We start from the raw sequence: 11,674 nt of genomic DNA, 5'->3' as shown, positions 1-11,674 counted from the left end.
GCTGGGCTGCCTCGAATTTCATGGCGTACACTAAAGCGCTTTTCAGATCTTTAACATCCGCCATTCGCAGTGCTTTCTGTATTTCAGGGTCCCGGATGCCATCGATGAAATATTGCAGCGACAGGATTTCTCTTGTTTCTGTCGGGCACTCCGAAAAGGCGTGATGTAACAGCCTTTCAACATCCGTAGCGAGCTCCTGAAGTGTTTCGGTGGGCTTCTGTTGACGGGATTTTAATTGGAGCCTGCTGTAGTCTTTTAAACATTTCTCCCCGAAGCGCAGCTCCAAGGCGCCGGACAGAGCTTCGAAATCTAACCTTTTGTTTTCGGGAAGAGTCTGAAGGATATCCGCTGCGTCGGCTCTTAAAGAAGCGGCGAGGTGACAGGCCTTAGCTTGGGAATCCCATCCATTCGCATCCGCCACGATAGAAAATTGTGTCTTATACACCTGCCAGGAGGTCTTCCCATCATATGTCGATAGCTTCAGAGAGGGACGAGCAGGCATGGGTAGAAATTTTAAACCATCCGAAGTGCTCCCTGCCGTCGCTACGAATTTCTTTAAAGTGTCAACTTCTTTGGCGACGACAGCAGAAATTCTGTCTTCGATTTGTTGTTCAATATGTCCTTGGACAGCAGAAACTCTGCCTTCGATTTGTTGTTCAATATGTCCTTGGACGGCAGAAACTCTTTCTTCAATTTGTTGTTGGAAGGGCGAAACTCTTCCTTCGACTCGTCGCTCCACAGCCGACACTCTATCTTCTATTTCATCTTTGACAGAAGAAACCTTTTCTTCAATTTGCCCAACTTTATTTTCAACCACATCTATTCTACCTTCCATAGCATCGAATTTGGTTTCTATTATGCAGGCAATTTCTCTTTTCATTTCGTATTGACTTTCTTTAATCTTTACTTGTACGGCTTTTATTTCGCTTTAAAAGTTAATTGACCAGCTTGAATGGCCTTCATCTCTTCCTTAACGGATTCTTGGTCCAATTTCATCTCGCCTTTAATTTCTTCTTTAACGGAGTTGACGGCTCCTTCCATCTTTTCTTGGAAAGCAGCAAATGCAGTCATCATTTGCCTGAATTGTTCTTCCATCGCTCTTGCTATTGGCATTCAAATCCCACTTCTGACACCAAAAATTGTTGCCTGCGTACGGGTTCGTTATGAAATGAATGCACAAGTCCGAGGAAAAATGAACAAAAATTTATTATTATCACAACAAAAATGCTTAAAGTTTCTCAAATTATCATGCAGTATTACAATATCTCACAGTAGTTATCTTTTAACTACTCAAATGTCCAATAGAACGTAATTCAAAACAGCTAAAGACCGCTAATCCGCGAATTCGCTACAATCAACAAGAGCAGTTTTCTAAACAACAACAAACTAAGCAACTAGTACTAACTGAGATGTTTTCCTCCTTTTATTAGATTTTAAAATCACGCGCTAGAATTTTCCAGTACTTTCTCGAAATCAAAAAGAGATATTTATTTATTTAATGCACGCGCTCTTGTATTTTCAATTTTCTGGCTTAGCTTTCTTTTAATATTCGTCACGCGCTGCACTGCGCGAGAAATAAAACCATTTAATTTATAATTGAACTAACATTAGCTTTTTAAATACCAAATTCGTAACAATATGATAAATACTTTGAAATGGTTCACAAAGCCACTGCAACTGGAAATTTACTTACTTCAGCATGAGTTTTATTTAGCAATTTAGTATTTTTAAAACCACACCTTATACCAGAGGCGCATCCTGAATTTCAATGAAGACCATACTGCTTAATGCTAGAATTTTTAAATAAATGTAATTATATGTGCGAGTTAGTATTTACTGTGGCAACTTGCCTACTACAACTCAACGCTGCCAATCTGGTAACCCATAGCAACCAAAAACAAAATAATATTTATTCTATTCTATTGTTAGATTAACGATCTGTCTCAATTATTGTACTACCATAATAAAAATTGTACCACCATAATACGTTTTTAAAAACTGGCTGCATTATTTGTGCATTCACGTTGTTAACTATTGCACAGCATATAAAATAAGGAAATGCACATGATCGAATTTTATAATTCGTATGTTTTGAAGATTGAAGTGAAAATCTTTATTAAATTTTAAAATTACGTAAGATTGTTCGAATATAGAATCTACCTTGAGTATTATCGAATTCAAATTTAGAATCCATTTTCCTTCATATTATAAGTTTTGAAAAATTGGATTTGAAGTAAAAAATTTTATCTTCTTTTACAAAGCTCATGAATTCAAACTAATAAGAATTAGACTCGCATTTCTAAATGGATATATTATAACTACACAATACACTTAATTTGTTTCATATTTTTCAGTATGCATTCTGTTCTTTTAGAAAAAAGTTATTTTACCATTGTGTACTAGCTGACTATGCTTTTTGATTAAAACAATCTGAGAAATCCTTGTTTCGTTCATACAATCGTATTTGTACAATCGTATTCATACAAACATTTGAAATGCAGTTCATATTATTTTGAATAATAAGAAATATCCACGGACAACTATGCTTAGATTTTTTTCCTCTTATTTATATTTAGCAATTTTATGTAATTTTACTTGCTTGTGGCATCAACTGACTAATTAAAATCTCTAAGTGGGAGCTGCTGTTTTTCGAAGAAATTTTTGTAATTTATTACTCGACTTAATATTTCAATACATTTATTACTACACTTTTATGAAGCGTTGTAGGTATACTTTACTTTCATTTGCTGATTTACATGAAAATCCCTTTTTGATCGCTCATGTGTGGAAAATTCTAAACTAGTTCTAATATAAGAGCGAGAATTTATGTGTTTATAAATAGACAATAATAGCACAATGAAATTACTAAATTAATCCTTAAGCTAAGCAGTTATTCTGCCACTATTAAGCAGCTGAAAAGACTAAAAGCACCTTCTGGAACAACATAAACTGATAAACAGCTGCTTTTTTTTTTTTTTTTTTTTTCCCTTTATGTAGTCTGAAAGTGTCTTCTGCTTTTAATTTTATATTTACTGCAAATGCCCGTTAAAAAAGAACAAAGTCTGTCATTTGTAATAATATTTATTCAGAGAAATTGGAGATGTCAAATAACTGTTTGCCGAATTATGTCCTTTAAAAGCATTTCAATTTCATTTTCAGCTGTGCTTCAAATTTCTAGAAAAGATAATTACCGTATTTTCTGGCTTCGCAACGGGGTATAACGAGCATCTATAATTTCGCTTAAATTGAAATACAGTTGATCCAGGACTACATCTTTTAGTAGTAAATATGGCTCGCGTAAAGAAATACAGTGTTGGCTTCCAATGCAAAGCCATTCATTTTCCGAAAGAAAATGGAAATCGTACTGCAGCAAGGATGTTTGGTGTTGGTAAAAGATGGAACGGATAATGATTATTTATTTATGGATCCAAAATAACAATTATGGTGAAGATGAAACAAAATTCAATGATACGCCTGAAGATATAACGGAAGACTAACATGAAAAACTTCATATTATCCGATAATGCAAACGTTTAATTTCAGAAGGTATGTCATTGCTTTTAAATAAGCAGTATTCTGGTGCATGTAAAAATCTAATTCCTTCTTTGTTTTTAAGCTGTCATTTTTATATCCGGCTTACAAAGCGCACCCGTAAATTTCGGTCCTATTTTTTGTATTAACATGCGCTTTATACGCCAAACTATACGGTAATTAATTATACAGATTGTTAGTCATGTTACACATTGTCGCATGGAACACTCAAAAAGTTCTGAAATAAGGATTTTAAATACATAGTGTAATCAGTGGCGTATATATATAGCGTAATAAGCAGAAAATTAGCTCAGTACCACGAAATAATAACAAATTGCTCTAAATTCATCGGTAAACGCTGAACAGTATCTCCTTGTAACTCTAACATGCAGTGCGTCTGTTCGTTGGTAGTATTGTGATAAAAAGGAGAGGAAGAGGAGAAGTTCGCTTCTCCAGTTGTTTCATCACCCGATGCGCTAATTCATTCCACTGGTTGATGAGCAGAAACAGAACTTAGCAGCGGTCATCTGGTTTCGTTTTGAATTTCAGAAATTAAAAGTCAATGACTCAGTGCAAAACTGAGTCATCGAACTGAGTCATCATAAAATGCAGCTAATAAGGATTTTAATATATGAATAAGTTAAAAAACAATAATTCTTTTTTCCCAATTTTAAATTTACAGGCATGCGCTGAAACGGCGCCCCTACCTTGTATATTTGTTTGACGCTGACGGACAAATTGGGAGCTGAATTCAGATTTGATACTACATATAAAAGGCCATTTTGATTCTTCTAACCTTCATAGAGATAAAAGTAAGATATTTTTTTAAAAAGAAGTAGAGTCCTTCAAGGATGTAATAATCTCAAATACACTTTTTATTCATTTCCATTAAAAAAAATTTTTTTTAAGATTTTGGGTTTTTTGATACTACAGAGACATTAGGTTATTTCGGAGCAGGAACGATGAAAAATGAGCAACGCCCTCTCCGGGAATTGAACCACGGACCTCTGGAATACGCGCTCTGCGTGCCGACCACTACACTATGCAGGCATGCTAAGAAGGCGGGAGAAACACTTTATAATACTCTTAAGGTAATTAAAACATTTGTCTTTTTTGATGCTTCGTTAAATTTGTTCAATAGCTCCTGTGGCTTCAATCAGTGATAACAATCACGAAAGTAAATAAAATCAACTGCATCCAAATGAAATTAATATAACGTAATCATTGCTATTTTTGCTGCAGAAATTCAACAGTTGTTATAGGAGCATTGTCGAAGACCTTAAAAGCAGGATCCTAATTTTTATTTTACTGTAGAAAGTCGACAGTTTTTTTGGGCGCATTGTTGCAAATGTTAAAGATTTGATCCTAAACATTATTTCGGGCCATTTTTCAAGTACTTTGGGTAAGCAGATACTTGCATTTATTCTTTAGCAAGTGTAGTTTGTGGTTTTAGTTTCATGGCTAAAAACTTGGGCACTTTTAAAGCCAAAGGAGGGATGCCACCATTGTTTCGCCGTTATCTATTTTGATTTTATTCGGCTGGATATGTTCCATGAACGAAGCATTTAACTAAGGATTGATATTCAATCAACGGTTAATACATATATATTCACATTTCCTCATCCGTAAAGGTTTCTAAAAGACTTCGACTATATTTTCGCATTTCATCATCTGTGGAAGTTTTTGAAAGACTTTTAATGTTAAATTTGCTCCAGTCCTTATGCCGCTCTTTGCTAATCAGTAGGATGGGCATGAATCTGGAGTATCGCTTTTTGAAACCGAGACGATCAAGAACAGAGCTGACGTTCCCCAATCTGATCTTCAGGCTTTCGATATGCATGCAAGTGGTATGACAGTCTTCAGCATGACAATCACAGCAGTGAAATTTTTTGCTATGTCTGAAGTGAATGGCTGGCCTTTGTGTATGCCATTTTTCCGAGAACTATTTAAGCAGTAATAGAATTTAATATATTTCCGAGAACTATTTAAGCAGTAAGTAAGTGCACAATCTAAATATTGGGGAGCACGAAAGACTTTTTACTCCAACACCCCAACACGAATTTCAACTTTTATAGCATGTCAGATATTTAAGAATAAAACCAAGGAGGTTAGAACATAAGGAGGTAGGGTTCGCAGTTTCTTCCACTATCGGGGAATGAAACTCCACCGAACAAGCGGCGTCCATGTTTGTAACTTCAAAAACATTGCATTACGGCAGTGAAACGTACGTGTTTTTAAGCTGTTTCGTGCATGTATTTTCCACTAAAAATATGTCAAATTTATAATGAAATACTTCGCTATTGTTAGTTTTCTGTTTCAAAGTTATAAAGATGATATCCGTAACTTCCTACGTACAGAAAACCATTAAGAAATAGTTCGAAATCTAAATGCATGTGCATATCATTAAAGCCTTTAAAAATAGAATTTGTTTAGGTTTTATTAGCAACTGTTGGGTGTGCTTTCCAGTTTTTTCTTTAAGAAGTGATATTTCTGATTTATTCACAATATTGTAATTTATTAAAGAATCATTTAAAATATATTTAACCTGAAACTAATAGCAGATAATTATCTAAAACAATAGTCACAGGTGGCATTTTTTTAAATGAAAGTTTTAAATAGATTCTTTTCACAACCAACAACCTTATAACAAGAAAATAAATATTAATAAAATAAAACAGATTTATGTGAATTCAGTGATTTCAGTTTATGCGCGTTTCATATTTATGAATCTCAAAGAAATTGCCTTGAATTAAGCTAAATTACAGAAATATTTCTATATTTTTGGATACATCTTTAAACATGTTCATTTGTGTAAATATTTTGCTTACTTTTATCACTATACTGCCCACAAATTTGTAAATTTATGCAAAAAAATTTTAACAACAGAAAAGTTAGTTTATCTTGATCAAATGCACAAATTATATTCTTAACAGTTCAAAAAACTTAAAAATGAATAATAATTAATACATAAAGAAAAGCATTACTTTATTTAACACCTTTAAAATTCAGAAAAATAGCAACAACTGGTGTCTTACTTTTCATGAAAATTATCAAACGATTTACCTAAAACGTTCAAATTATACAGTTTACATCCTAACATACATCATTATATGTTAAGGAACAAAGATAACAGCTATAAACAGAAACATTAAAATGTATTTAACATATTTTGATTATTATTAAGTCTCTTTTTCTTTACATCTGGAAAGAAAACAACATTGTGATATTTTTTACCATAGTTTTCATATTACATAAAAAAAAAAAAAAAAAGAAAATCAATACTTACACGTGAAAAGTAATCCCAGGAATCTTTTTCGAAAATCTGTTTGTGCATCCATATACAACACACGTGACATGCTTCAAAAAGAAAAGAAAAAAAAAAAAATATTGCAATTACAGACTTCCTTGCACAAGTCACAGCGATAACAAGAACATTGCTGCCAAGCTTCACCGATTGAGTTGAACCTTCCCTCCTTCTATTCTAACCTCCTTGAATAAAACCCGAAAATGTTTCCTTTCGATAACACAGCTTCATTGAGATTACGGGGCTCATCCAGTGCCGAGCGATAAAATAAATAAACACTGGCTAGTTTGACCCGGGTTCATATCCTGGCGAACAGGCTGGCTGTTGAGTGTTTTCGTGGTTTCCTTCGTGTAACATAGATACGAGCCATAGATTACGAGCTTCGAGTAACATAGATTCCCTTAGAAAGCCTTCCACGAAGGCATCCCTTCCTGTACGTAGATAGACCTCGAGTTGCTTTGCTTTAATCGATTAACTTTACCTAATCTAATAAGCGTTTACAGAGCAGTAAGTTACGATATATACTTTGATATATTGAAGAGTAAAAGTATATGATAATAAACTCTCGGCATCTCAAAACTTTCTGAAAGTCCTATGTATTACTAAAATTTCACTCTTATATTTCATAATAATACAAATTTGTTGCTCGTACAGTAAGCTTACAATAACAGATTTTGAAAACCGCTATTGATAAAAAAAAAAAAAAAAGTTTAGGCTTTTCCTTTTTTCTTCTTCATTAAGGCTTTTTTGTACCTTAAAAAAACAACTAATTTCTGAAAAAGTTGATTGCGGATACAGTAGTTTTGGAGCAATCGTGCAGAATGCTCTGAACTTTCATGTGAAGAATATTTCTGTAGAGCAATATGATTTATTGATTATTAAAATCGATTTACTTATTAATTATTTCATCTTTATTACATTTATTCGCTTTTTCATATCGATATCATCTAGATAAAAAAAGGTAATTCAAGTTTTCAAATTCTGCATTTTGCGCGAACTTAAGTTAACTACCCGAAAAATCTTGAAAATTTAAGTCTTTATGAGACTCTTGATCAGCTGATATCATATTTGCCCATCCCATCTACGATGCTTTTAGATGAATTGAAAAATTTATGGGTTTTCATACTAACTTTTTAACTGTGTGAATTATAGTGAAATTTTTAAAGTTTTATTGTATTGTTTATCCTTTGCTCAAGAAAATTAATCTTGAAGCCGTACTTAGTGTTTCTTATGTTTCATTGATCAGTGGTTGGATTAGTTGGGTACTTACGCTTTATCCCGTCGACCGTGAAATCGTCGCGTGGACCGTGAATCGTCGCATAACTGGCGATTTACCGCCAGTTATGGATAAGCGTGACGTCATAGCGCACTTACTTCATCTGCGCTTTCGTTTGATGTAACGCCAGCCACTTTTTTTATGAACAAGGATATAAATTAACTGTTATTGTTGCATTTTTTCCTTGTATTTCGTGAGTTTTGAAATTACATTTTGACTACACTCCGACTCAATTATATCTGGTTAAGATAATTAGTATCTGTTGAACGAGCTGTAGAACAGCTGGGTATGGCGACAAAACAGAAACAGATTGGAAAAATCACCTTCGGTGTTGCGTTTATCTCATTTTATTTAGTTATTCAACATACAACGTTTTAAATGTAAACATGTCTCTCAGGGAAACTGTGTAAAAAATTAATATTACGCTTGAAACTATGCGCCCACTTCTTGGAATAAGAAGTCATATATTACCATTTCAAATAAACTCATATAAATCTATACTTTGACCAGAATTACGCTATGCTAGTTCTTGTCTGAGGCCACGATGCCAAAACTCACCTTCAACATATCCAAGTTCTTCAAAACAAAGCACTTAAGAGAGATTATTAACACGCCATGGTTCATCCCAAATGCGTATATCTACCGTCATCTCAAAGTAGACACAACTGAACATTATATTCAAAAACTTGCCATAAATTTCTTCTATTCAGTTCTCACTCGTCCTAACAACTGCATCAACTCTCTTAGATGTTCTCCATTTTCCAGCGAAAAGCACAAATATCCATCTGCCATTCTCCATCCTTAACATTTTTTACTCATTCTAGAGTCTTCAATTCATTGATTTGGACCTTCCACCAGAAGCTCACCTTCTTCATCGACTGATAATAGCCACTTAATACGTTCGTCTTATTTTGTCCACACTAACCATTTTGTTTTACTGATGGCTTCACCAGATGCAGAATGAAAGGAAGCACTGCTTTCTGAAATTTTAATTCATTATATGTTCTTAGTAGTAACATGCCATTCTTATAATTTTGTTCGATTGCCAGATTCCAAAGTTCAGTGAAACTCCACGTAGGAAAATCGTGACTGACATCTCGAGTAGAACTGTTTGTCGAGAGGCCGGAACATGCTGGATGTTTGTAGCTATAGCATGCTAAACAAATCTACCAGTAAAATCGGAGGGCCTAACAAATTAGTAGAAAAGTCTTTCTGTGAAAGCCAAAAATGAAGCTAATCGAGTACTTTCGCAGCAGTTGCTATTTCGTGGACTGTATACAGAGATTGACAAGTGTTTTATTGTAAGAGTTGCATATAGTAGTGAGGCTCAGAATTCAGCAAGAACGATTGGCAGGACCTCCACCAACTTTACGTAATTACCCAAAACCAAAATTATCTCACTTGTTCAGCCAATGGTTTGTATCGTCGAATGGCTGTCAGATTTTATCATGTGTTGCATAATTTAGCTATTTGGCAGAACATAACTTAATTTTTTTGGCGGAAAGTCTTAATTTTGTATTATTATACATATCATTTATATCAATTTGTGCTGTGCAAATATGAATTGAGCATATTATGAAATATATTGTTGCATTGACATCTAAAAGTATGTAGTAATAATAAATACATTTTGAAAATCAAACAATGTATGAAAAATAAATAATGTATCTTGTAATTGTTTGTTGTTTGTTTTATATATAACGGACAACAGAACGTTGATTGATCTTTTCCCACCCTTTTTTCCACACATCTTTAATAAATACTGGCACCCGATACATCTTTAGTAACTATTGGCACTCAGATGCAATACCGAGAGAAGAAAGTATGTATGTCACAGACAAATATCAATCGATTTTAATTTCAGATAATTCAACAATATGCTGTGACTCCGTCTGGAAGTTTTTTTTATGTATGTCGAAACGTTAGAGACATGAATATTTAATAAATACGTGCAATATCTCAGCGGAACTTATCGTAAGTGATTGATAATTTTGAAGTGGTAGATTACTCACATTGCAGATCAAGATGTTATCAGCACTTAGAAGTTATCTTCTTTTTTTATCAGTTTTTTATTACTATTGTTATTTTTTTAATAAGACAATTTCACGGTTATTATTATGATCGACAGAAATGTGCTTGTTACTTTCTAAGAACGTTTTGCATGCTCTTTACTCACTTATCTGATTGATGTCTGTTCTTGTATCAGACAGAAAATATTTTTTTACTTCCATACTAATAGGATGAATGAGAACATTTAAAAAAAATATTAAAAGCTTTAGGTTTTAAAGAGATGGATATAAGATTTATTTTGATACTTCTATGCTTTGGTTTTATAAAATGCTATGCTTCTTATACAGATGCAATACTACACAAAAAGAATAGATGCGAATTTTATTTTAAAGATGGGAATTTTGAAGAATTTAGTGTATATTTAAGAAGAAATTTTACAAAAACATTGAACGGATGTTTGAATTTGTTACCCAATCCCACTGTCTTCGTTATGTTTCAGAACTATAACTTACCAGCATTTCCAGATGGTTCGTTTACAAATTTGAAAAATCTAGATAAATTTCACCTGAAGATTGTAGACGGCTCGAAGATTCAATTGCTTTCAGCCCAAATCCCTGGATATTCAGTATTTGAAAATTTAACAGCTAAATCCATAATTTTCGATATAATTGATGTGCCAATTTTAGTTGGATGGAAATGGAATGTACTGGAGAACTTAAATCCTAGTGGTCAAGAGGGAATGCAGTTCAATGCAGTCCGTTCGAAACTTTTATATCTGCATTCTGATTTTCGCAAAATAGCGAAAAATAACGTAATCGCAATTCGAATTTTAAAATGCCAACTTAAGTGGATTGGTGAAGGTGCTTTTGCTACATTTTCTAGTCTCAGAATATTGGAACTGCGAGACAATTTAATTGAATCTATTGATAGGTCCCACTTGCCCGTAAATGCTGCTTATTTGCGCGTTTTGGATCTTGGGTAAGTGTATTATTTTCATTTCAAATATCAGTATCTATTAAATAGTTAAACAATAATGTATAAGTATCAGGCTGTTTTAGAAATTTTTGAAAGGGAACATTCTTTCGGTAAATTCTGCCTGTAAATCCATTTGTTGTTTAATAATGATGTTTTGAATAACTTACATATACACACACATTTCTATATATTATAAAAGAAACAAGCGGAATGAAAATTCAAAATTAATTCCATTTATTGTGTACCTAATGTTGTTACAAATAATGTAATAAAGCAAGTAAATTGTAAGAACAATTTTGTGTTCTTCATAGTTAGCAAATCTAGAAGGCAAGATGATAATGTTTCATGGCCTGTAATCAAATGGCGCCGATATATGATTGGGAAGTTTCGTTTTGCTATAACTTCGATGAATTCAACTACTTGTACAAGTCGTAAACGTACAGTAGTTATTCGTATAGAAGCATCTAATAATAATTCGATAACATAGTTCAGATAAAAATTAATATTAAAATTCCAAAGTGACGACGATGCTAAAAAATCTCATTGCCAACGCAGGACAGTGAATAAATGCAAATTAA

The 11,674-nt window shown here is 33.3% G+C and overlaps 1 protein-coding gene across 3 annotated transcripts in view; it reads left to right on the top strand.

Moving 5' to 3' along the window:
* Nucleotides 1–10,227: 10,227 nt before the first annotated feature.
* Nucleotides 10,228–11,674, top strand: part of LOC118200274 (uncharacterized) — a 30,279-nt gene continuing 28,832 nt past the window's right edge. The window contains exon 1 of one of the 3 annotated variants that reach the window (XM_035372222.2): nucleotides 10,228–11,099. In XM_035372222.2, coding sequence (XP_035228113.2) covers nucleotides 10,402–11,099 — 698 coding nt within the window. In that variant the 5' untranslated portion in view covers nucleotides 10,228–10,401. The remainder of the gene's footprint in view (nucleotides 11,100–11,674) is intronic. The other 2 variants (XM_035372220.2, XM_035372219.2) reach the window with 2 other exon arrangements.

The sequence above is a fragment of the Stegodyphus dumicola genome, chromosome 10, assembly GCF_044657685.1.
Source record: "Stegodyphus dumicola isolate Sdum_Otavi_A_Nest chromosome 10, ASM4465768v1".
Classification (NCBI taxonomy): Eukaryota; Metazoa; Arthropoda; class Arachnida; order Araneae; family Eresidae; genus Stegodyphus; species Stegodyphus dumicola.
The sequence above is the reverse complement of the archived record's forward strand: the minus strand, read 5'-3'. Positions and strand labels throughout refer to the sequence as shown.